The sequence below is a fragment of the Schistocerca nitens genome, chromosome 2 (assembly GCF_023898315.1).
Source record: "Schistocerca nitens isolate TAMUIC-IGC-003100 chromosome 2, iqSchNite1.1, whole genome shotgun sequence".
NCBI classification, from domain to species: Eukaryota; Metazoa; Arthropoda; class Insecta; order Orthoptera; family Acrididae; genus Schistocerca; species Schistocerca nitens.
In genome coordinates, this window is record NC_064615.1 from 123,504,072 (window position 1) to 123,530,552 (window position 26,481).

The following is a 26,481-nucleotide window of genomic DNA, read 5'->3' on the forward strand; positions in this document are numbered from 1 at the left end:
CCGTGAAAGTGGACCATTTCCTGTTGTGGAAACTTGCGCGTTCTTATAAGCTGTGGACGATACTTCACAAATTGAGTTGAGGTGCGACACGAAGGCTGAGGAACTCACGACTCCTCTGCGAGGCAACCTCGTGAGCGCGAGAGTCGTGGAGCCCGCAGCTTTGTGCTAGGCCGTCGACCCACGGGCTGCCCTGCTCGTCAGCGGGCGACCATCTCCGTAGCTGGCGGCGTCGTAATCGCGCGCGGAAGCCCAACAGTAAAACAGCAGGTAATGTTATACCTGTTGTAACGTTATCGGGGAACTAAAGTGAGTCACAGTTTTGTGCAACAGCAACTGCAAAATTTCTTGAAAATACACGGGGAAAATATTCAATTGCACCTCATCTTCTCATTCTAGAGTACGAACCAGATGGCTTATCAGATATATTCACAGACTGCGTTCTTTATCATTTACATTATGTCACTTCTTCATTTACATTTCACATATTTTATGGGCATCAGCGGCTGACAGATTCTGCGCATTCAGGAACTGCACGAGTGGGCGAGTGTAACATAAATATTCTTGGCATATTCATTATCTTGTGTATTAACCACAGCCATAGTGCACAGGAACATTGTTGTTGTCTCTAGCATTGATGTCTGTCTTTCACAGATAAATCACATGAGTCAGTGTACCTGTCAACCATCTGTTCCTTCAACAATGTTAATGTACTCGCTCTGTGAAGGCTATATATATAACCTCACATTTGCTCTGAAAGTGGGGCATTACTTTTTTAGTTGACAAGGATAGCATGCACGTTAGAGAATGGGGTTTGGTGAAAGAACTGAGTTGTGGCGTCATTAGAGACGTACCGTCATCAGAGAGTTTACGAGATGAATTTAGCATGCATCAAATTTTTGTAGTGGCTTGGTAACTGAGAGTGTACTTTGCAATATAGGTACAATTAAATCTTCAGTTCAGTAAGAGTACTATAACATATTTCTGTCAGCATCAAAAAATGGTTGCTTGTACAACCACAAATAAAGGAAAAGCTGCTGAAGTTCGTTAGATGCTAGTTTATGGACATACGTGTTAAACTGCTTCCTGCTGTTCTAAGTGACAATTGACCTTCTGTTTACTCTCCCTAATCACTCATAAAGATATGAGAAGGCTACGGATTTGTTTTTAGGGACACACATTCTCTGCTGATATGCATTTTCATCTTGCCTATTTTCTGACATGGTAAACTGTGCTCAATGGGGATCACAGCTAAGAAGAAAAACCAATATTTGATACGAGATGAGATATTGGTGTAAGTGATGCTGTGAGGATGGGTTGCGAGTCATGCTTCGGTAGCTCAGTCGGTAGAGGTGAAGGTCCCGTGTATGAGTCCTCGTTCCAGAACACACTTTTAATCTGCCGGGAAGTTTCAGTATTTGAGGATGTTAAGGGAATAAGTTTCCTTCAATTGATTGGAAACTAAATTTCACTTTGGTAAGGCTTTGCAATGTTCATGATTCAAGAACAATTTTTTACTAATGTTTCGATATCACTCTTAGGAATTGTAAATCATATAAATAAATGGGTATGTGTCTAAAGCTTTTTAAGTCCATTGTTTTTTATCTATTTGTCTTCTGTTTTGTGGTTAAACTTAATTAAGCCGGTACTCAGCTTTTGTCAGAAGTAAAAATAGAAACAGAATAAGGAAAAAGAGAGGAGGACTGGGACTGAACTCTCAGAGTATTGACTTCGGCCAGTATGCACTCGGCTATCTCATGACTACGACAACCGATTCCATTGAAAATGAAGTGAAATGATTACATGGCATTTTTGAGATGCTAAACTAATTTTTTCCACTTTTTGAGGATATCTGTTGGATAGGGACCCATCATGGTAAATGGCTTAAGGGTGAAATACCTGACATTGTACACTACTGGGTGGTTGCTATTAAACTTTCCCTACCTGAGAGGGCCTCCATGAAAAACAAGTGACTGTAGTACAGTGAAACTTTGTGGCAACATTTGTAAGGACATGCAGAAGAGAGATATTGAATAAACAGTTAAAAGAACCCTCCATGAACCATGGACCTTGCCGTTGGTGGGGCGGCTTGCGTGCCTCAGCGATACAGATGGCCGTACCGTAGGTGCAACCACAACGGAGGGGTATCTGTTGAGAGGCCAGACAAACATGTGGTTCCTGAAGAGGGGCAGCAGCCTTTTCAGTAGTTGCAGGGGCAACAGTCTGGATGATTGACTGATCTGGTCTTGTAACATTAACCAAAACGGCCTTGCTGTGCTGGTACTGCGAACGGCTGAAAGCAAGGGGAAACTACAGCCGTAATTTTTCCCGAGGACATGCAGCTTTACTGTATGATTAAATGATGATGGCGTCCTCTTGGGTAAAATATTCCGGAGGTAAAATAGTCCCCCATTCGGATCTCCGGGCGGGGACTACTCAAGAGGACGTCGTTATCAGGAGAAAGAAAACTGGCGTTCTACGGATCGGAGTGTGGAATGTCAGATCCCTTAATCGGGCAGGTAGGTTAGAAAATTTAAAAAGGCAAATGGATAGGTTAAAGTTAGATATAGTGGGAATTAGTGAAGTTCGGTGGCAGGAGGAACAAGACTTTTGGTCAGGTGATTACAGGGCTATAAATACAAAATCAAATAGGGGTAATGCCGGAGTAGGTTTAATAATGAATAAAAAAATAGGAGTGCGGGTTAGCTACTACAAACAGCATAGTGAACGCATTATTTTGGCCAAGATAGACACAAAGCCCATGCCTACTACAGTAGTACAAGTTTATATGCCAACTAGCTCTGCAGATGATGAAGAAATTGATGAAATGTATGATGAGATAAAAGAAATTATTCAGGTAGTGAAGGGAGACGAAAATTTAATAGTCATGGGTGACTGGAATTCGTCAGTAGGAAAAGGGAGAGAAGGAAACATAGTAGGTGAATATGGATTGGGGGGAAGAAATGAAAGAGGAAGCCGCCTTGTAGAATTTTGCACAGAGCATGACTTAATCATAGCTAACACTTGGTTCAAGAATCATAAAAGAAGGTTGTATACCTGGAAGAATCCTGGAGATACTAAAAGGTATCAGATAGATTATATAATGGTAAGACAGAGATTTAGGAACCAGGTTTTAAATTGTAAGACATTTCCAGGGGCAGATGTGGACTCTGACCACAATCTATTGGTTGTGAACTGCAGATTGAAACTGAAGAAAATGCAAAAAGGTGGGAATTTAAGGAGATGGGACCTGGATAAACTGAAAGAACCAGAGGCTGTAGAGTGTTTCAGGGAGAGCATAAGGGAACAATTGACAGGAATGGGGCAAAGAAATACAGTAGAAGAAGAATGGGTAGCTCTGAGGGATGAAGTAGTGAAGGCAGCAGACGATCAAGTAGGTAAAAAGACGAGGGCTAATAGAAATCCTTGGGTAACAGAAGAAATATTGAATTTAATTGATGAAAGGAGAAAATATAAAAATGCAGTAAATGAAGCAGGCAAAAAGGAATACAAACGTCTCAAAAATGAGATAGACAGGAAGTGCAAAATGGCTAAGCAGGGATGGCTAGAGGACAAATGTAAGGATGTAGAGGCTTGTCTCACTAGAGGTAAGATAGATACTGCCTACAGGAAAATTAAAGAGACCTTTGGAGAGAAGAGAACCACTTGTATGAATATCAAGAGCTCAGATGGCAACCCAGTTCTAAGCAAAGAAGGGAAGGCAGAAAGGTGGAAGGAGTATATAGAGGGTTTATACAAGGGCGATGTACTTGAGGACAGTATTATGGAAATGGAAGAGGATGTAGATGAAGATGAAATGGGAGGTAAGATACTGCGTGAAGAGTTTGACATGCCACTGAAAGACCTGAGTTGAAACAAGGCCCCGGGAGTAGACAACATTCCATTAGAACTACTGATGGCCTTGGGAGAGCCAGTCATGACAAAACTCTACCATCTGGCGAGCAAGATGTATGAGACAGGCGAAATACCCTCAGACTTCAAGAAGAATATAATATTTTTCAATCCCTAAGGAAGCAGGTGTTGACAGATGTGAAAATTACCGAACTATCAGTTTAATAAGTCACGGCTGCAAAATACTAACGCGAATTCTTTACAGACGAATGTAAAAACTGGTAGAAGCGGGCCTCTGGGAAGATCAGTTTGGATTCCGTAGAAATGTTGGAACACGTGAGGCAATACTAACCTTACGACTTATCTTAGAAGAAAGATTAAGAAAAGGCAAACCTACGTTTCTAGCATTTGTAGACTTAGAGAAAGCTTTTGGCAACGTTAACTGGAATACTCTCTCTCAAATTCTGAAGGTGGCAGGGGTAAAATACAGGGAGCGAAAGGCTATTTACAATTTGTACAGAAACCAGATGGCAGTTATAAGAGTCGAGGGGCATGAAAGGGAAGCAGTGGTTGGGAAAGGAGTGAGACAGGGTTGTAGCCTCTCCCCGATGTTATTCAATCTGTATATTGAGCAAGCAGTAAAGGAAACAAAAGAAAAATTCGGAGTAGGTATTAAAATTCATGGAGAAGAAGTAAAAACTTTGAGGTTCGCCGATGACATTGTAATTCTGTCAGAGACAGCAAAGGACTTGGAAGAGCAGTTGAACGGAATGGACAGTGTCTTGAAAGGAGGATATAAGATGAACATCAACAAAAGCAAAACGAGGATAATGGAATGTAGTCAAATTAAATCGGGTGATGCTGAGGGAATTAGATTAGGAAATGAGACACTTAAAGTAGTAAAGGAGTTTTGCTATTTAGGGAGTAAAATAACTGATGATGGTCGAAGTAGAGAGGATATAAAATGCAGACTGGCAATGGCAAGGAAATCGTTTCTGAAGAAGAGAAATTTGTTAACGTCGAGTATAGATTTAAGTGTCAGGAAGTCGTTTCTGAAAGTATTTGTATGGAGTGTAGCCATGTATGGAAGTGAAACGTGGACGATAACTAGTTTGGACAAGAAGAGAATAGAAGCTTTCGAAATGTGGTGCTACAGAAGAATGCTGAAGATAAGGTGGGTAGATCACGTAACTAATGAGGAGGTATTGAATAGTATTGGGGAGAAGAGAAGTTTGTGGCACAACTTGACTAGAAGAAGAGACCGGTTGGTAGGACATGTTCTGAGGCATCAAGGGATCACAAATTAAGCATTGGAGGGCAGCGTGGAGGGTAAAAATCGTAGAGGGAGACCAAGAGATGAATACACTAAGCAGATTCAGAAGGATGTAGGTTGCAGTAGGTACTAGGAGATGAAGAAGCTTGCACAGGATAGAGTAGCATGGAGAGCTGCATCAAACCACTCTCAGGACTGAAGACCACTACAACAACAACAGTTAAAAGAAACACATTTTAATTTCCACATATCAGGGTAACGTCTGTTATTTGCGTACCATGTTCATGTTCCAGGTAACAAATGATGCGCAACGTGATGACCATCTGCATCCATGACATCTTAGAATCGTACTGGAGATTGCTCTGCTGCTGGCCGAAACATTCTCATTTGAGATTTTGGCTACATCCCTCACTATGCTCATCTTCAACCTCCAACATGTGTTAGTGTCCTATTTGTGTAACCCATCGTTCAGGTAACCCCACAGCCAGAAATCACACGGGTTCAAATCTGGTGATCTTGGTGGCCATGCAGTTTGAAATGATGAGCCAATGATTCGCTTTTCTCTAAAAGGTTATGGAGTAACAGAGTGACCTCACAAGCATTGTGAAATGGAGCTTTATTGTGCATCAAAACAGTTGAGGGCAAAGCATTTCTCTCCCATACGGCAGGAATCAGTGTTGGTGAAGCAGATCACAGTAGTGTGTGCCGTTCACACTGCATGTCATTGGTCCTGGGAATCAGAGTTCCTCCCTGTGTCACTGTACCAGTACCAGTGCCTAATGTCAAGTCATGAAACCAACAGTACTAAGAGTGCTAGTCCTGCTGTGCGCAGTCTAAACGTCATTCGTATGAAGTTGGGTACTTGTGCAGTACAGTAAATAGTTTTTTATCTACACTGGCTCAGGTAGTTACAGTTCCATTATAATCACCCTGTGCATCACAGTTCAGTACATTAATTGATCACCATCCCAGCCTCGAGTCCTCCTCTTGTGAGTCTCTCTCTCTCTCTCTCTCTCTCTCTCTCTCTCTCTCTCTCTCTCTCTCTCTCTAAGCCTGATAGTATTCTAAGGTGCATTTGTATTTAAAACAAGGTGGTTTGCAGTTAGTGTATATTTATCAAAAAAATTGTAAAGTTGTTGTAATATGTTACACTGCCAAAGTTACTCAAATACAGTACACAGTCGGGAAAACATTCCGTAGTTGGTTTCATATTGTGCTGCATTTTTAGACAATCTGTTCTAGACCATGACCATTGTGAGTACATAATTTTGGTGTCCACAAATGTGTTAGCGCATCTGATTCAATTGTGTTCAACATATCTTAGCAAATATGTTCTATAAAATGCTTTCATCAGTCACTCTGAGCATAATTGCTTAATGTCACACATAAGGTGGCATCTAGAACAGGAACACACAATAATAATAATATGGGTAGCACCTAAAATATTACAGTTTAAATTACCGGATGTTGAAGAACAGTGCGTGGTCTTCAAGCTATTAACAGTAATTTATTTATTCACAGCAACTGTTCCGCAGTCAGCAGCAGCAACAAGCTACGCCTCAACAGTTGCTCTTGCAGCAACAACAGTACCTAGCAACACAACAGCAGCAGCAACTTGGTGAGTTTACAGTTTTAATTTAATGTTACTCTGCACTAAACTTTCAGGGTCCTTATTAAAAAGCATTTAGAAAAATCTTTTCATCTTTTAAAACCAGTTCATAGGAATGAAGTGTACAGCATTCATAGTAAATGTAAGATCTACTGCCTCCTTTTTTATGGTCTATTTGTCATTGGAAAGCTGTTGACTTGTACATATTGTAAACAATTAATTGATTTACTCAGAAACTTAAAGACCAGAAATGCTAACATTTTTCACATTTTCATTTTCCTCATATGTTACTTATATTGTACATATTTTGTGTACCGGTGAAGTTGTACATATCCATTTTCAAATTATTTGTTTAGTTACATTTACTTGAAGTAGCATGTTGACTCCATAACAATTGTGCGCACCAGTAACAATAAGTGTAGAATGTCTTAGCAGTTGCATTACTGAAATTTCACAGATGGTGCTACAGAGTAGTACATGTGAAAGTTCAGTATATATATTATTGATTTCTGCTTAACCTTCATAAAGTGAGAAATGAGACACAACTGAGACTGTACCTGGACTGCATAGTTATTAAAAAAAATTAATCAGATGATAAAATGTAACTCATATACTACATTACCCTTAAACCACTCATTTAAGACCTAAATATTCTATGCCGGTCTGTAATACACTCCATGCAGTATCACATGACTGCCATAAGAAATCAATTTTTCAAGACATTTAAATGACTACCTAAGTTTCAGCCCATGATATTATCAGCCATTTCAGATTTATCAAAGCTCTTTCACTGGTTCAGCTGCCCATATTTTATTTCTGTTTTAAATTTTCAGTTATGGAGCAGTTATTTTTCAGAACACATGTAACAGACTTTGGATCTGAATGCAGAGAGACCTAATGAAAGTGAATGCTATCTTGTAGATCATTTTAAGTGTTTCTTTGCAGGGCTGGCTGCCCCTGCTGCAGCATTTACGAGTGCACCTTATGTGATAAATGCACCCCAAGAGCCTTATGTTGGAACACTTATTGCAGGTGAGGTTTTATTTTCCATGTTATTTGTTTCCTTGTGTTTTAATATTGGAATCTTCAAACAATTCATAAATTTCATCATATTAAATAGAACAGTGAGGGTATACTCATACATTGTATCAGGATACTTGGTGTAATTTTCATTTTTAGTTTGCTTTAAGAGAGAATTTTAATATCCCCCAATGGCAATCACATTTTTGTCAGTATTTTGTATATTATTCAGTTTTTGGTGTTTATGCTTTACACTACAAAAATATCAGTGCCCCTTACTTGTTTTCATTGTATAATAGAAGGCTTCTTAACAAAAGAAATGTAGCCTAAAATAATATCAGAATGCGTGCTTCTAACAAGAAGTGAATTTTGTTAGAGGACATTCCTTCCTCTTGCACAGAACTATTAATACTTCAAATCTACAATCTTACAATGAAACTCGTCAATGAACTTGCCAGTTACGAAGTTTGCGGAAAAAAGATTTATATTGCCAGTTAAAGAAGCTTCATAATACATAATTATTCAAATGGGATTTTAAAAAAGTGTTTTTTTCTAAACCAAGCCTAAAGAAACCAATGTTTCAAAAAACTAAATCCTCGCTGATTAAGAAGATAAAGTACGTGGATGTTGGGACTGTTCAAATGTAATATATGTTAAGGAACAGAGATGAAACAAAAAATAATTTGTTTCGATAGAAAAAACAAAAGTAGATGTCGACTTTCTTTGTTTACACGAAAACTGTTGATGAAGGCTATGGCGGTTGTTCTGTTTTTGTAGTATTTAAAGACTTTTTTCCTTTTTATTAAGTTAAGTGTCTATACATCCACATGCATTCTGGATTGTAATATTAACTACAAATGAATGGAATTGTGAAACTATATTATCTGAAGAAGAAACACTGCTGCCAGAACCACCACCACCACCACCACCACCACCACCACCACCACCACCCTTAAGCAGGAGTAAGACGTGAAATGGTGGGAAAGATGATGTAACCTACCAAACGAAAGTGTTGGTACGTTGATAGAGACAATAACAAAAACACAAACAAAATTCAAGCTTTCGCAACCCACGGTTGCTTCATCAGGAAAGAGGGAAGGAGAGGGAAAGACGAAAGGATGTGGGTTTTAAGGGAGAGGGTAAGGAGTCATTCCAATCCCGGGAGCGGAAAGACTTACCTTAGGGGGGGAAAAGGGACAGGACACACACACATTTTTCCCACGTGGAATGTTTCCCTCTATATATAATATTTCATTATGCACTATCTTTAAAAAAAAAAAAACAGAATCTTAAACTGTTATATTGAACCACAATACATTTACTTTGGGGACAGTTTGTTATACTTCTTAACTAATTGATTTTGCTTGGAAGTGATAGGGATACACACTCGATATGCATTGAACGGTGCATACCACAATTAAGCAACCATGAGTATCATTGTGTGGACTGTAAAACTTCAATTAAAATGAGAATTAATTTTTTTTGTTCATACCGCTCACAATAAAAGTGTAGTAAATTGCTTTGTTTTTTTACTTAAGATTGCTGTAGTCAGTGCTGTAACCATACATATCTAATAAGGCATTGTACAAAGGAAGCAGTTGTGTCCTGATAATAGGTTATAGTTCATTTGGTGATCACATGAGGCTGCTGTAGTCCTGGATCTGGTCTCATTCTGCAATATAAGCTGTGTGCCAGACTGTCCAGGCATGACTCGCTCTTATTGCTTTACCTCCAACAGTACCTGTTTCTTACTTTTGTTGGTTTGCATGTAAATTTTAATCTTGTGCTATTTGTAATTTGACGTGTACACTTTGGAAGAGGCAATTATGTCCTTGTTCACCTTCAGATATGCTTCAAATACTCTCATTATGTACAAATACTGCTTGTACTTAGCCTTGCTAAATAATTAATATTTTTAGTCTCTTCCCCAGTTTTGAACCTGATACGTAATTTACATCTTGTGTGATAGTGTTGGCACTACTGTCTGTGAGTAACTTCATGAAGTTTTCATCATCATCACACTTCCTCATGTAAATACTGTTCTCCTGAATGATCCAGATGAATTGTTCATTCTGCTGTGTTGGTTTTTAAATGTGTTTTTACATTCTTAAGTGCACAAAACAATATCAGATGGTTTCTGTTACTGGCTTATGACTATAAATTTTGTGGTAATGGTGGAGGAATTAAACTGTGTAATTTTTTGTTGAAATGTATTAGAGACGACATTTAATTTTCTTTTTTAGTGATTTGTTTTTAATCTTGACATTTTCTTTAATATATTAATTTTAAATTTTTCAAGGGATGCCAAAAATCTGTGTTCAGGAGAAGGTTTTTGTAACCAGTTTTCATACGACAAGAAATCTTAAAACAATGATAAAGATACAAAACAACAAAATTTTGGTTTAAGGGACATGTGGTCTCTGGTGCCTTGTTACAGAGTTATAATTAAATTAAGATTTATTTCATTTGTTACCACTTTTGTGAAAATAACCTTCACATTAGTGATAAAGCCTGTAATATGCAATCTCCAAAGTGAACAACACATGTACCGAAGCAAAAGTACTGTGATGTGGCTGGTGGCACAATGGGGACAGCCCAGATGTGTGGTTGTGCCACTCATTCATTGGTTTCAGTGAACTCAAACAAAAAAGTTGCACATAAGCCAAGTCTCTGTCAGTAAACATATCAGTAGTGCTGTATATCAGTGTTAATATAGGAATAATGCTACTGGGAAAAATAAACCTGAGATGGAACCAAACAATGTTGAATGCCAGCTTGAGGGCAAAGAGTAAAGTAGGCATTACTGTTGTCAACAGCAAGTTTCATAAGTAACTGGAACAAGTTTGTTCCCAAACAAGACACATGGTGTATACTGTTACCATTCACACTGTTTGACAGATATTTTCAGTGCAGCATAGATAAAAAGATAATTGGAAGTACTAAAGTAAAAGAAATGCAGTTACTCTGTAATGAGCCACTCGAGGCCAAGGGTCCCTGATGTCAGGATGCTCAGAAAATATCCTGGAAAAACTTAGAAAATTTTGTCTGTAGAGTCTGGGTTCACCCTGCACACTGACAAAAAAATCTTAACATTTGAAGGCAAACAGTGTCTTTTATGTTCCTCATAAATGCCCATGTAACTTTAATCAAACTGAAAAGTGACACACATAATCAAAATATAAATATGAATTAGTAGTAGTAGTAGTAGTAGTAGTAGTAGTAGTAATTAATAATAATAGTAATAATATGTGCCCGTAGCAACGTAAAACGGTTGTGGTCACATTGGACCAACATGAGACAGTTACCTTACCGTTAGCACACAGGAGTAATTTACTGGTAACTCAGAAATACTGTGGTTAGAACTCCTCTTTGACAAAGTAAATCTCAACAAAACCACCACCTGTCATCATTGTGGAAGCACAATCGCATCCCAAATGGGAAATGTGCACCTTTTCTGTTAGTATGCACATTCTGTTTGGTCCAGAAGTTGTCAGTAGTATCCAGCATTCACAGTATGGCATTTGTGGAGAAAATCAATGAGAAAAACTACTTTTAAAAATAAAAAAAGACTGTTGCAAGAATCTCCTCCATGGAAGGACAGTTTTTTGCTTCGACAGGTGCATATTTGTCCCTTTTTGTGCCATTTCATGGTCCCCCCCCCCCCCCCCTTACCTTGTGGTATAATGGTGGTGCACCCATGTTTCATTGCAGATCACAGTGCCTAGTGCAAAAAAAAATTCCCCTTCTGTTTCGTAGCCTGTCAGTAGTCATTCGCACACCCCTAGGCAATGAAATTTGTGCTTTGTGGTGAAAAAACGAGGCACCTACAGAGACTCTTTATCTAAATCTAAGATCGTCAGTAGTGACCACCACAGCATTACCATGTCTTATTGTGACCTCAGTAGCAATTTTTGCAACAGTTATTCAGTGATCATCTGTAATAAGCTGGCTAGCAGTGTGAATATTCTCTTCAGGCATGTTGGTCCTTGGGTGATGTTGGTGAAACCGCAGTCTCAACTACTCTTTGCCCCCTAAAAAGCTGTTTGTGCCATGTGTACACTTCAGTCCTTTTTTGGAATGTTGTCCTTGACCTGTGCCGCAAGTTGTCTTAAAATCTTGCACAGTCGTATGCCCTCTGTTACTAGAAACTTGATTCTAATGTATTGCACAACAGATTGCGGTACCTCTTGCTCTGACATTGTTATTATGACTGGAGAAATGGCACAGCAACATTCTAGTTGTAGAGAACAATCACTGGAAATGAAAACAACTATGAGCAGAGATCACTTCACACTAGTTTACAAAAGTTCATGAAACAAAAATTCCGGTATGTTTTATTCACCCTCCTCATATAATGTGACTATTTAGAGAAATCTGCCTGTAACATTATATGTTGGTAATATTAAGTCCCTTTTTTTTATTTATGCTCATGCATTTAAAGAATGCTAGTATTCAATAGTGCAGGCTTAAAGTGTTTTGAGGATTGGATTCTTATTAGCTTCATAAAAGAGGGAAATGTAAATTGATTTTTGATCACTAAGAACAGTGTACTTGTAAGTCTAAACCTTTCTAAAGAGTAAGTATTATTTTGTAAATGTCTTCACATAAAATGTTGGCTTTGATATCTTAACTTCTGCAATGAAGTTTCAAGAGTTTGAACCACTTTTAAAGACCAATGGAGCTCACGTAATAATAGATACTGAAAGTTGGCTAAAACCCCAAATCGATAGCACTGAGAATTTTGGAGCAAATCTGAGTGTGTATAAAACGTGTAGGTTAACAGGAAATGGAGATGGTTTTTTTGCCACAAAAAACAAGTAGCTCAGATCTGTCAAGATAAAAATTGAAGCTACATGCAACATTGTGTGAGCAAGACACAGTATTAAGGGTGGGCATAAAATTATAATTGAATATTTCTGTTGACCATTTGGCCTCACCTCTGGTTGTAACTGAAAAATTCTGTCACTAGTACATATATTCTCCTATTAAACTGCTGTCGTTGTCGGAGATATTAAACACCCAATGAGTGCTTCAGATAGTTACAGTTTTGTAAGTGGTAGGTAAAACAATAATACATGTTTTCTTTGAAAATTACTTTGAATAAATAGTTCAAAAGCTCACTGGCGGTGGAAATATATATAATGGCAACAAATAAACCTGAGCTCTTAGACAATGTTCTCATTGAAACTGGTATCAGTGACCGTGAAACAGTTGTACCAACAAAGTTGCAAAAGTGCATCGGGCAACTAAAACAAGTAAAAAGATTAATTACATTTTCAGTAACCTAGATAGATGTGTCGTATCTCAAAGAGAAACTCCAGACGTTTACTTCTGAGCAGAAGCTTGTAGAAGAACTGTATCTCAAGTTTAGTAGAATAATTGACAATGCACTGGGTGAATACAAGGTATGCCCTGGGTAAATACAAGATATATACTTAGTAGAACAGATCATGACATCGTGACGAGTGTTACCCTCTATATAGTCATTGTAAAGAAACTTCTGAAGAAACAGTGAATACTGTCCAACAGGTTTAAAACAGGGTGGGGCTGTAGATGGAGAGGTACTAAACAAAACAAGATTATGTAAAGAGGGCGATGTGTGAAGACTTCAACAGCTACTGTAGCAGGATCTTATAAAAAGACCGCCAACAAGGCCCAAAGAGATTACGGTTATATACATATATCTTATCAGATGTATCGGGAAACTCATGGGTGATATTGTTGTGGCGTAACAAGCTAGTCACGCCACACTGAGGAGGAAGCCGAAAGGCACGTGTACACACACGCCGACTGGCGTCAAGTCTGGAACAGGATAAGTTATGACTGCTATAAAGAAAATACGTAGCTTTGGAATATACTTAACTTTTAATGCTTCCTTTGGTACATCTCTCTTGACTATACAAATGAGACTCATAAGATACATGCACTGTGACAATTGGCGTCTTGCTAAGTCGTAGCCATTAACTTAGCTGAAGGCTATTCTAACTGTCTCTCGGCAAATGAGAGCAAAGGCTTCGTCAGTATAGTCGCTAGCAACGTCGTCGTACAACTGGGGCGAGTTCTCGTACGTCTCTCGAGACCTGCCGTGTGGTAGCGCTCGGTCTGCGATCACACAGTGGCGACACGCGGGTCCGACATGTACTAATGGACCGCGGCCGATTTAAGCTACCACCTAGCAAGTGTGGTGTCTGGCAGTGACACCACAGATATGGGAACTGAAATTGAAGGTAGTAAAGCAGAAGCAGGAATGCTGGATTCTGCTTTCAAAAGTTTGTTTGCAAAGAAAAAATCTAGGAGTACAACAACACTTTAATTCTCACACCATTGCATAGATGAATGCTATAGATGTTCCTGTTGGTGGCATTGTGAAACAGCTGAAACCACTAAAATGGAACAAAGCCTGTTTAGTTCTGTTAAATTCAACTCTTTTGGTGACATCTTGTATCGTCTTGTACCTGGTCAGGTCAACCTGTCCAGCATAAACTAAACTTTGTTGGTAACTGTATTTATGTGCACCTACCTGGAACATGATGACCTTGTTCAGATAACTTAGAAACTAAGCATTTGACTGCAGGAGCCAGAAAGAAGTGGGTAAATAATTGTGCACATTTTTAGTCTTCTGTAAGTGTGACCTGTTGTTTAGTAATTTTCCATCGATTTTCTGCTATTTAATGCAAATTTCTGTTATATATGCTCTGTTTTGGAAGATTGGTGATTGTTAATAATGGTGAAGCCATTATGACACATGGTAATGTTCTTTATATATCTGTTTATATGTTGAGTCCTATTGTATTTTATTTAACAGGGCCAACAGTTGTGCCCCAATATTATGGGGTTGCTCCTTGGGGCGTCTACCCCGCAAACTTAATCCAGCAAGGTGCAGCAGCTCAACAGAGGCGTCCACTTACCCCTTCATCGGCAGGAGAGCTGCCCTCCACAACGACAAATCTCACACAGGTATTTTGTTTGAGCAGCTGCTGCCACATTCAGCAAGTTAAGGTATCAATATAGAAAGTTATTACATATATAATTTAAAGTAGAATGAATTTTAGATACAGAAGAAACTCCATGTGGTGGTTTTTATGACAGGAAAGAATTTTTAAATACAGGATGTGTTGTGCTTACTGTAGTTACATCAGGTTTCATGAATAAACTTGAAGACCCAATAAGTAAGACTAGCTATTTTCTTGCAGTTTGTGCCTTAATCACTTTTTGTGAGAGTGGTGGATTAAATTCAGCAGCTTCTTGAATAAATGTTTGTGAACAGTCACCTCTGCCATTGCTGAAATATCTTTATCTAAGACACAGGCTTATGTGAAAGTAGCATGTAATATGAGACAAACATCACCGTAACAAGCAGTTTCCACAGAGCTGAGGGTAATTTCCGATGAGGAAATGTGTGTGAGTACATGGTTGCTTCAACAATTTCAGTAAACCAACCCCCCCCCCCCACCACCACCCCCAGAAAATTTTGCAGTTCTATGTTACATACATAGAAAACAGTACATTATAGAAGGGCTTTATAATTCAGTAATTCAGTGACTGACACCAGCAACAGTAAGATAATTACTTGAATAGTTAATTGGAATAAAGCAAATTTGAATGACAGTATGAAGGAAGGTAACTGGGAATAAATTTTTATGAGAAATGAGCAAACTCAAGTTTTTTACGTACTGGATCCCTGTATGTATAAAGATTGTCTGGAATAAGTTTTACAGGAATGAACTATCAGTGCTACCTCAGACGACTCAGAGGTACTATCCCATATATCTTGCTGAGAGAAACCATTATTTTCCCTAGCTGTTTGGAGTCTCTTGTGAAGAACAAAAGATGTTTCTTATTGTTTATGCACACCATGTCCTTTACTGTTGGAGAATGAACATGAGTGCGGCAATTGGATTTTTCTCCAAATGTTGAAAACAATTATAGAAACATTCGAAATGATGAAGGTTTATGTTGACACCTATTTGATATGCAAACAGTTGTGTAAGAACAGTACATAGTGATTTTAAGAGATAAGATTGTCATTAGACAGTTAATCAGGGAGGGGGTATTGTTGCACAAGCAACACAGACAAGCATACGCAGAACCAATGTTTAACATGTTGAAGCATAATAAATTAGTTTTAGTGCAGATTATATTGTCTCTCTTTGTGAATGAGATATTTGAAAAATTTATTCTCCATTTTCTCAGTCTGTAAATAAAATTTTGTGGAAAGATCAGCGGTTGCTCCCAATTTCCTATTATACATCAACAGTGGTGTTGAGACATGATGCTTAAAGTATGGTCCAGACAAAAAAAAAGCTAAGCCATTGAACAGACAAGAAAAGCCAATAAAGGTCAGAAATTTTATGTAACAAAAAGGCTCATTGCAATCTTCACTTGGCAAAGCATCATTTACAGGGAACCTTTCTCAGAATGATTTGTTACTGGCAACTTCTACAAATATGTGGTGCACTTCCTTCTTGGTGTGTAAGAACCTTGTGATCCAATAAGCAGTGAAGCAAGGTGACATGCTGCATGTCAGTATCACTGCAAACTGCCCATGTGCCCCCCCCCCCCCCCCCCATCCCCCTTCTTCCCAGGATAATAATTCAAATTCATTGGAAGACCCCCAGCCAACTTCCTTCTCTGTTTACATATACATCTAGATCTATACTCCCAAAACCAGTGTGAGGTGCATGGAAGCGGGTATGTCCGATTTTACCAGTTATTAAGCTTTCTTCCTGTTCCATTCACTTATGGAGCATGGGAAGAATTATTGTTTGAATGCCTCTGTGTGTGCAGCAGTTATTCTAATCTCATCCTCACGATCCCTGTGTGAGCAATGCATAGGGGGTTCTTGTATATTCCTAGAGTAATCATTTAAAGCCTTTTCTTGAAACTTTGTTAACAGGCTTTCTTGGGACAGTTCATGTGTATCTTAGAGTCCTCCAGTTTAGTTCCTTCAGTGTCTCCGTGACAGTCTCCCATGGATTAAACCAACCTGCAACCATTTGTGATGCCCTTCTCCATATACGTTCAATATCCCCTGTTAGTCCTATCTGGTATGGGTCCCACACACTAGAGCAATATTCTAGAACCGGTTGCACAAGTGATTTTTAAGCAGTCTTCTCTGTAGACTGATTGCACTTCCTCAATACCAGGTCAACAAAATTCTGCTACATGGAGGATATTGATCTTGCTTGTAGAACCAAAGATCTCGGACAAGCAGAGACAATTTTCACAGAAGATCTAGCCGTTATGAGCTCCTATTTTAGAAATTGGAGACTTAAACCCAGTACAAGTAAAACTGAAGTATGTACATTCCATCTGAACAACAAAAAAACTAACACAGAGCTCAGAGTTAAAGTTAATGGAAACACTGTTTGCCACAACACGTACCCTAAGTATCTTGGTGTCAACATATACTGCACACTTTCACATAAAAACATCTTGAAAATACTGTTGCCAAGATAAAAGCTCATAACAATATTATGATATGGGGAGCTTCATCAGATACCTTGCCCACATCATCCATTGTGCTGGTCTTCTCAGTAGCTAAATGTTGTGCCTAGGTGTAGCTAAACAGCTGTCACACCAACTTGATTGATGTCCAGTTGCACTACACTATGTGGTTAATAAGTGGGACAATCCGACGAACACCCAGAAACATCTATCTACTCGCAGTCCGTAGAAGTGAAGTCTTGGAGAGTAACCTGGAATTACCCATACAGGAAGACATACCAAGTCTAGACTCCATTCAAGAAACACACCGTTCAACAAATGGAACAGTTAGATGCCAGAAGTATCTAGGTAAGAAACCTATGGGATCAGAATTGTCATCTTATTGAAAATCCTGAAGAGCGTGAGTGGTTCCGAAAGAATAACTGTGATACTGCTGGCACAGACCTCGACAGGAAGCTGTCGGTCCAATTGAACAGAGCTCACACTGGGTATGGTCAATGCGCAGACTCACTTTACAATTGGGGTGCTTCAAAGTCTCTGGTTTGTGACTGTGGAACTCCGAAGAAGGGAGTCAAGCACATTAGAGATGAATGCCCATTGCATTCCTATCATGGTTGTTGGCGACCTCATTAAAGCTGACGATGCTGCTCTTACATGGATTAGGAACTTGGATATTGATGTTCAGTTAGTTTTGTGTAGTTTTATCTTTCTGTATTCTTGTTACATACATATACTAAAGTTATATTCCTGTATTTTTACTCTGCATGTGAGCCACACAAATAAAAACATCCACATTATTCTACCAATAAAATGAAGTTTACCACCTGCTTTACCCATAAGCTACAGCCAGGTAACTGTAAAAGTTTGCCAATTCCAACAGTGACTCACTGATACGATAGTCATAGATAATACATTTTTCTGTTTCGTGAAGTGCACTGTTTTACATTTCTGAACATTTAAAGCCCACTGCCAATCTTTGCACCACTTTGAAATCTTGTCAACATCTGACTGAATATTTATACAACTTCTTTCAAATGGAACTTCATTATAGATAACTGTATCATCTGCGAAAAGCTTGATTTTACTATTAATATTGTGTACAAGGTAATTAATATACAACATGAACACCAAGGGTCCTAACACACTCCCCTGGTGTACACCTGAAGTTATTTCTACATCTGAAGATGACTCTCCATCCGAGATAACATGCTGTGTCCTCCCTACCAAAAAGTCCTGGATCCAGTCACAAATTTCACTTGATTCTCCATAAGATCATACTTTCGATAATAAGCATAGGTGTGGTACCGAGTCAAATGCTTTTCGGAAATCAAGAAATACAGTATGCACCTAATCGCCTTTATCCAAGGCTTTCAGTATGTCACATGAGAAAAGTGTGAATCGAGTTTTATATTATAGCTGTTTTCGAGATCCATGCCAGTTGACATTGAGGTGGTCACTCTGTTAAAGATACCTCACATTTGATGTCAAGGATATTGGATAGTAGTTTTTTGGTTCACTTCTACTACACTTCTACTACACTTCTTATAGACAGGTGTGACCTGTGCCTTTTTCCCAGAACCAGACAATGTTTTCTGTTCGACGGATTTACGATATATTATAGTGAGAAGAGGGGCTTAACTCAGCCCTAAATTCAGTATAGAGTCCGACAGGGATTCCATCGGGCCCTGGAGCTTTGTTCAATTTTAACGATTTCAGCTGTTCCTCAACAGTACTGACACTAATACTTATTTAATTCATTTTTTCATTGGTACGAGGATTAAATTGGGGCAGTTTTCCTGGGTTTTCCTTCATAAAGGAAAATTTTAAACTGGAGTTAATCAATTCAGCTTTTGCTTTGATACCCTCAATTTTACATATGACCAGAATTTCTCTGGGTTCTGTGAAATATCACTTGACAATGTTCTGCCGTGGTAGTCATCAACTGCATCACGCATTGCTCTCTTGACAGCGAAATGTGTTTCATTGAGCATCTTTCTATCTACACTCTGTTTTACTCCTGTTATGTTGTAATATCTGTTTCTTTAGAAGTTTCTTTACAGTGAGTGTATACCATGGAGGTTACTTCCAATTACGATCTGTTCTACTGGGTACATATCTATCCAGTACATGGTCAATTACTCTTTTAAACTTGTGCCAGAGTTCCTCTACATGCTCCTGCCCTGTGTTGAAAGTTTCAAGTTCCTCATTGAGATATGACATTAATGATTTTTTATCTAATTTACTGAATATAGATATCATTCTGCTTGTTTTATTTGTCCTTTCTAGTTTGGTAATAATTGTTCCACCGCACCGCGGTCAACGATACCAGTTTCGATGTGGACATACTCAAAGAGGTCAGGCCTGTTTGTCGCCATTAGATCCTATACATTTCCATCATGAGTGGGGTTGCAAACTACCTGTTGTTGGTAGTTTTCAGAGAAAGCGTTTTTTTTTTATATATCCTTTCATCTTTCCCTCTCCTTCCCTCTTTCCTGACGAAGCAACCGTTGGTTGCGAAAGCTAGAATTTTGTGTGTTTGTTTGTGTGTGTGTCGACCTGCCAGCACTTTCATTTGGTATATATATATATATATATATATATATATATATATATATATATATATATATATATATATAAAAACAAAGATGATGTGACTTACCTGGCACGTCGATAGACACACAAACATACACACAAAATTCAAGCTTTCGCAACAAACTGTTGCCTCATCAGGAAAGAGGGAAGGAGAGGGAAAGATGAAAGGATGTGGGTTTTAAGGGAGAGGGTAAGGAGTCATTCCAATCCCGGGAGCGGAAAGACTTACCTTAGGGGAAAAAAGGACGGGTATACACTCACACACACACACACACACACACACACACACACATATCCATCCACACATATACAGACACAAGCAGACATATTTAAAGACAAAGAGTTTGGACAGAGATGTCAGTCGAGGCAGAAGTGCAGAGGCAAAGGTGTTGTTGAATGACAGGTGAGGAATGAGTGGCGGCAACTTGAAATTAGCGGAGATTGAGGCCTGGTGGATAACGGGAAGAGAGGATATATTGAAGAGCAAGTTCCCATCTCCGGAGTTCGGATAGGTTGGTGTTAGTGGGAAGTATCCAGATAACCCGGACGGTGTAACACTGCGCCGAGATGTGCTGGCCGTGCACCAAGACATGTTTAGCCACGGGGTGATCCTCATTACCAACAAACACTGTCTGCCTGTGTCCATTCATGCGAATGGACAGTTTGTTGCTGGTCATTCCCACATAGAATGCATCACAGTGTAGGCAGGTCAGTTGGTAGATCACGTGGGTGCTTTCACACGTGGCTCTGCCTTTGATCGTGTACACCTTCCGGGTTACAGGACTGGAGTAGGTGGTGGTGGGAGGGTGCATGGGACAGGTTTTACACCGGGGGCGGTTACAAGGGTAGGAGCCAGAGGGTAGGGAAAGTGGTTTGGGGATTTCATAGGGATGAACTAAGAGGTTACGAAGGTTAGGTGGACGGTGGAAAGACACTCTTGGTGGAGTGGGGAGGATTTCATGAAGGATGGATCTCATTTCAGGGCAGGATTTGAGGAAGTCGTATCCCTGCTGGAGAGCCACATTCAGAATCTGATCCAGTCCCGGAAAGTATCCTGTCACAAGTGGGGCACTTTTGTGGTTCTTGTGTGGGAGGTTCTGGGTTTGAGAGGATGAGGAAGTGGCTCTGGTTATTTGCTTCTGTACCAGGTCGGGAGGGTAGTTGCGGGATGCGAAGCTGTTGTCAGTTTGTTGGTGTAATGGTTCAGGGATTCCGGACTGGAGCAGATTCATTTGCCACGAAGACCTAGGCTGTAGGGAAGGGACCGTTTGATGTGGAATGGGTGGCAGCTGTCGTAATGGAGGTACTGTTGCTTGTTGGTGGGTTTGATGTGGACGGACGTGTGAAGCTGGCCATTGGACAGGTGGAGGTCAACATCAAGGAAAGTGGCATGGGATTTGGAGTAGGACCAGGTGAATGTGATGGAACCAAAAGAGTTGAGGTTGGAGAGGAAATTCTGGAGTTCTTCTTCACTGTGAGTCCAGATCATGAAGATGTCATCAATAAATCTGTACCAAACTTTGGGTTGGCAGGCTTGGGTAACCAAGAAGGCTTCCTCTAAGCGACCCATGAATAGGTTGGCGTATGAGGGGGCCATCCTGGTACCCATGGCTGTTCCCTTTAATTGTTGGTATGTCTGGCCTTCAAAAGTGAAGAAGTTGTGGGTCAGGATGAAGCTGGCTAGGTAATGAGGAAAGAGGTTTTAGGTAGGGTGGCAGGTGATCGGCGTGAAAGGAAGTGCTCCATCGCAGCGAGGCCCTGGACGTGCAGGATATTTGTGTATAAGGAAGTGGCATCAATGGTTACAAGGATGGTTTCCGGGGGTAACGGATTGGGTAAGGATTCCAGGCGTTTGAGGAAGTGGTTGGTGTCTTTGATGAAGGATGGGAGACTGCATGTAATGGGTTGAAGGTGTTGATCTACGTAGGTGGAGATACGTTCTGTGGGGGCTTGGTAACCAGCTACAATGGGGCGGCCGGGATGATTGGGTTTGTGAATTTTAGGAAGAAGGTAGAAGGTAGGGGTGCGGGGTGTCGGTGGGGTCAGGAGGGTGATGGAGTCAGGTGAAAGGTTTTGTAGGGGGCCTAAGGTTCTGAGGATTCCTTGAAGCTCTGCCTGGACATCAGGAATGGGATTACCTTGGCAAACTTTGTATGTGGTGTTGTCTGAAAGCTGACGCAGTCCCTCAGCCACATACTCCTGACGATCAAGTACCACGGTCGTGGAACCCTTGTCCGCCGGAAGGATGACGATGGATCGGTCAGCCTTCAGATCATGGATAGCCTGGGCTTCTGCAGTGGTGATGTTGGGAGTAGGATTAAGGTTTTTTAAGAAGGATTGAGAGGCAAGGCTGGAAGTCAGAAATTCCTGGAAGGTTTGGAGAGGGTGATTTTGAGGAAGAGGAGGTGGGTCCCGCTGTGACGGAGGACAGAACTGTTCCAGGCAGGGTTCAATTTGGATAGTGTCTTGGGGAGTTGGATCATTAGGAGTAGGATTAGGATCATTTTTCTTCGTGGCAAAGTGATACTTCCAGCAGAGAGTACGAGTGTAGGACAGTAAATCTTTGACGAGGGCTGTTTGGTTGAATCTGGGAGTGGGGCTGAAGGTGAGGCCTTTGGATAGGACAGAGGTTTCGGATTGGGAGAGAGGTTTGGAGGAAAGGTTAACCTTTAAAGATGAAAGGATGTGGGTTTTAAGGGAGAGGGTAAGGAGTCATTCCAATCTCGGGAGTGGAAAGACTTACCTTAGGGGGGAAAAAAGGACGGGTATACACTCACACACACACACACACACACACACACACACACACACACATCCATCCACACATATACAGACACAAGCAGACATATTTAAAGACAAAGAGTTTGGGCAGAGATGTCAGTCGAGGCAGAAGTGCAGAGGCAAAGATGTTGAATGACAGGTGAGGTATGAGTGGCGGCAACTTGAAATTAGCGGAGATTGAGGCCTGGTGGATAACGGGAAGAGAGGATATATTGAAGAGCAAGTTCCCATCTCCGGAGTTCGGATAGGTTGGTGTTAGTGGGAAGTATCCAGATAACCCGGACGGTGTAACACTGCGCCAAGATGTGCTGGCCGTGCACCAAGGCATGCCTCTATTTTTTGTATATATATATATGATGGATTAGATTTCGTAAAAAGTTGTGTTGCCGCCAAAAATGTTAAAGGATGGAGAAATTCGGGAAAATTTCGAAAAAACTGCGTGTAATATAACAGTTTGTTGCGAAAGCTTGAATTTTGTGTGTGTTTGTTTGTGTGTCTATCGACCTGCCAGCGCTTTCGTTCGATAAGTCACATGATCTTTGTTTTATATATATATATATATATATATATATATATATATATATATATATATATACCCTCTCCTTCCCTCTTTCCTGATGAGGCAACAGTTTGTTGCGAAAGCTTGAATTTTGTGTGTATATTTGTGTTTGTTTGTGTGTCTATCGACCTGCCAGCGCTTTTGTTTGGTAAGTCTCATCATATATATATATATATATATATATATATATATATATATATATATATATACTGGTACAGAAGCAAATAACCAGAGCCACTTCCTCATCCCCTCAAACCCAGAACCTCCCACACAAGAACCACAAAAGTGCCCCACTTGTGACAGGATACTTTCCGGGACTGGATCAGACTCTGAATGTGGCTCTCCAGCAGGGATACGACTTCCTCAAATCCTGCCCTGAAATGAGATCCATCCTTCATGAAATCCTCCCCACTCCACCAAGAGTGTCTTTCCGCCGTCCACCTAACCTTCGTAACCTGTTAGTTCATCCCTATGAAATCCCTAAACCACTTTGCCTACCCTCTGGCTCCTATCCTTGTAACCACACCCGCTGAAAAACCTGTCCCATGCACCCTCCCACCACCACCTACTCCAGTCCTGTAACCCGGAAGGTGTACACGATCAAAGGCAGAGCCACGTGTGAAAGCACCCACGTGATTTACCAACTGACCTGCCTACACTGTGATGCATTCTATGTGGGAATGACCAGCAACAAACTGTCCATTCGCATGAATGGACACAGGCAGACAGTGTTTGTTGGTAATGAGGATCACCCTGTGGCTAAACATGCCTTGGTGCACGGCCAGCACATCTTGGCACAGTGTTACACCGTCCGGGTTATCTGGATACTTCCCACTAACACCAACCTGTCAGAACTCCGGAGATGGGAACTTGCCCTTCAGTATATCCTCTCCTCTCGTTATCCGCCAGGCCTCAACCTCCGCCAATTTCAAGTTGCCGCCGCTCATAGCTCACCTGTCTTTCAACATCTTTGCCTCTGTACTTCCGCCTTGACTGACATCTCTGCCCGAACTCTTTGCCTTTACAAATGTCTGCTCGTGTCTGTGTATGTGCGGATGGGTATGTGTGTGTGTGCGAGTGTATACCTGTCCTTTTTTCCCCCCAGGTAAGTCTTTCCACTCCCGGGATTGGAATGACTCCTTACCCTCTCCCTTAAAACCCACATCCTTTCATCTTTCCCTCTCCTTCCCTCTTTCCTGATGAGGCAACAGTTTGTTGCGAAAGCTTGAATTTTGTGTGTGTGTGTGTGTGTGTTTGTGTTTGTTTGTGTGTCTTTCGACCTGCCAGCGCTTTCGTTTGGTAAGTCACATCATCTTTGTATATATAATGGGGGAAACATTCCACGTGGGAAAAATATGAATACAATAGAGGGAAACATTCAACAAAGAACATGTGACTTACCATACGAAAGCGCTGGCAGGTCGATAGACACACAAACTGTAATACTGAAATTTCAAAGAGACACAAAAAAACTTAACCAAAAAATTCTTTTTTTCCGTGTATATTGTTTATCTACGAATACGCAAAAGTAAGTCAAGCATTTAGCTTCTCTGGCATGCCACCAGTCTTATTGGCAGGGAACCCTTTAAATCCCCCGTCCGAATCCCACATTCGGTCTTCGTGACAATCGTATAACTTGGATGATGAGTAGTCACTTGGCCACAGTCGCGTAATCTCGGCACAGGTTGTTGTTGTCCTGGGACCTATGTGCTTATCACCTTCTCAGCACACACCATACGTATCTCGTCGGCTTTAATGTTGGTCCAGTTTGTGTTTGTTTCATTGCCACCAGGTCACCAACTTTGTACTGGGGGCTTTCTTCCAGCAAAAGTTGAAGCTAGTGTGGTTTTCGTCTTGCACCATGCTGATTTGTTGCTTAGCATATTCCTTCTGTTTACTGTCTCTCTCTTCAAATGAATCAATAATTTCTTGTAATAGTAATTTTGTGATGTGAAGATGAGTTTGTGTGTGCATCTTAACTCCTGTCAAAAGTTTAAATGGTGTTCTCCCAATACTTCTATGGTATGATGAGTTTATGGCACATTCAACTGATGGTACCACCTTATACCATCCATTTGGGCTTTCAATGCTAAGCTTAACAATGATTTCAGCCAAAGAAGGACTGATCCTCTCAGTTTGTCCGTTGTCTCTAGGAAATCGTGTTGTTGTTAAAATGTGTTCAGTTACATCTGTAATGCAGTATTCCATGAATTCTTGAAGTAAAGCAAGCCTCTCTATCAGTAATTACCTGGACTGAATTCCCAAAAGGGACAGAAGAAACCTTTCTTTCCTGATTTCTTATTCACAGTTAAACATTTCACACAATTGGTGGTAACACTACGACACTTGGCAGTCACATCTGGTATATAATAGTCTTTTTACTTCCTCTTCAGTTTGCTTTATTGCATAATGACCTTCCTTATGCACCAGCTTGATGATTTCACATTGAATAGTGCATGGAACCACCAAGGTGTCTCTTCAGTCATATAACTTGAAAAGAATTCCATTTGTCATTTAAAAGTTGTCATAAGGCTGTTCTTTGAGAATGCTCTTGATTACTGCTAAATATCATATTTCTCTTTAGCTTTTTTGAATGTAGCTATTAAGGTATGTGCGAAACCTGACAATACATTCTCACAGCAACTTAAGGCATGTATGTGTTTCGTCCTAGAATCAGTCGGTCTTCGATGGTGTAAGAACACTCTTCCAAGACAAAGCTCAACTTGATATTCTTGGTGATAAGTACTTTTTATCAATAGTGTTTTGGAATGCAGTGCAGCCTGTTGAAACAGAACTAGTAATTACATCTGAAATTGCCTTAAGACGTTAACAATAGCTAAAACTTCAAGCTCATAACTACAGTATTTTTCCTCTTGAGGTGTTTTTTTCCTCTTAAGGTGTTTTTTTTTCTTACTTGTATGCAAAACTGGCTGCAACTTATCTTCTTATCTTATCTCCAACTGGAGATTTTTGTAATAACGCTGCTCTAAAACCTTTGCTTGTGTCTATGTATAGACATTCTTAGGGTCTAGTGTCGAAAACACAAATGCATCTTGTAGTTTATCTGAAAGATCTTCTATGTTGGGCAATGGGTAACAAACTTTCACTCTGATTTTGTTTAATTTTCTGTAGTGTATACAGATGCGATATCTCCATTTTTCTTTCTTACAACTGCTACATGGCCAGCATATTCAGATGAACTTTGTGCTATTATTCCCCGATCAAACCACATCTAGACTTGGCTGCCAACAATATCTTTCTCAGTTGTTCTCTCACAACAGTCTCCATTCTGAAATCAGTGGACTTTGTCTTTGTTGGGGTGTAACTAGTCACTAAATCTTCTATATGTTC

At 40.1% G+C, this 26,481-nt stretch overlaps 1 protein-coding gene across 6 annotated transcripts in view; it reads left to right on the forward strand.

The window, feature by feature from the left end:
• LOC126235813 (pumilio homolog 2) overlaps window positions 1-26,481 on the forward strand; it is a 633,911-nt gene that overhangs the window by 548,575 nt on the left and 58,855 nt on the right. For all 6 annotated transcript variants that reach the window (XM_049944654.1, XM_049944657.1, XM_049944656.1 and 3 more), the window contains 3 exons: window positions 6,644-6,740; window positions 7,677-7,763; window positions 14,557-14,708. In XM_049944654.1, coding sequence (XP_049800611.1) covers window positions 6,644-6,740; window positions 7,677-7,763; window positions 14,557-14,708 — 336 coding nt within the window. The remainder of the gene's footprint in view (window positions 1-6,643; window positions 6,741-7,676; window positions 7,764-14,556; window positions 14,709-26,481) is intronic.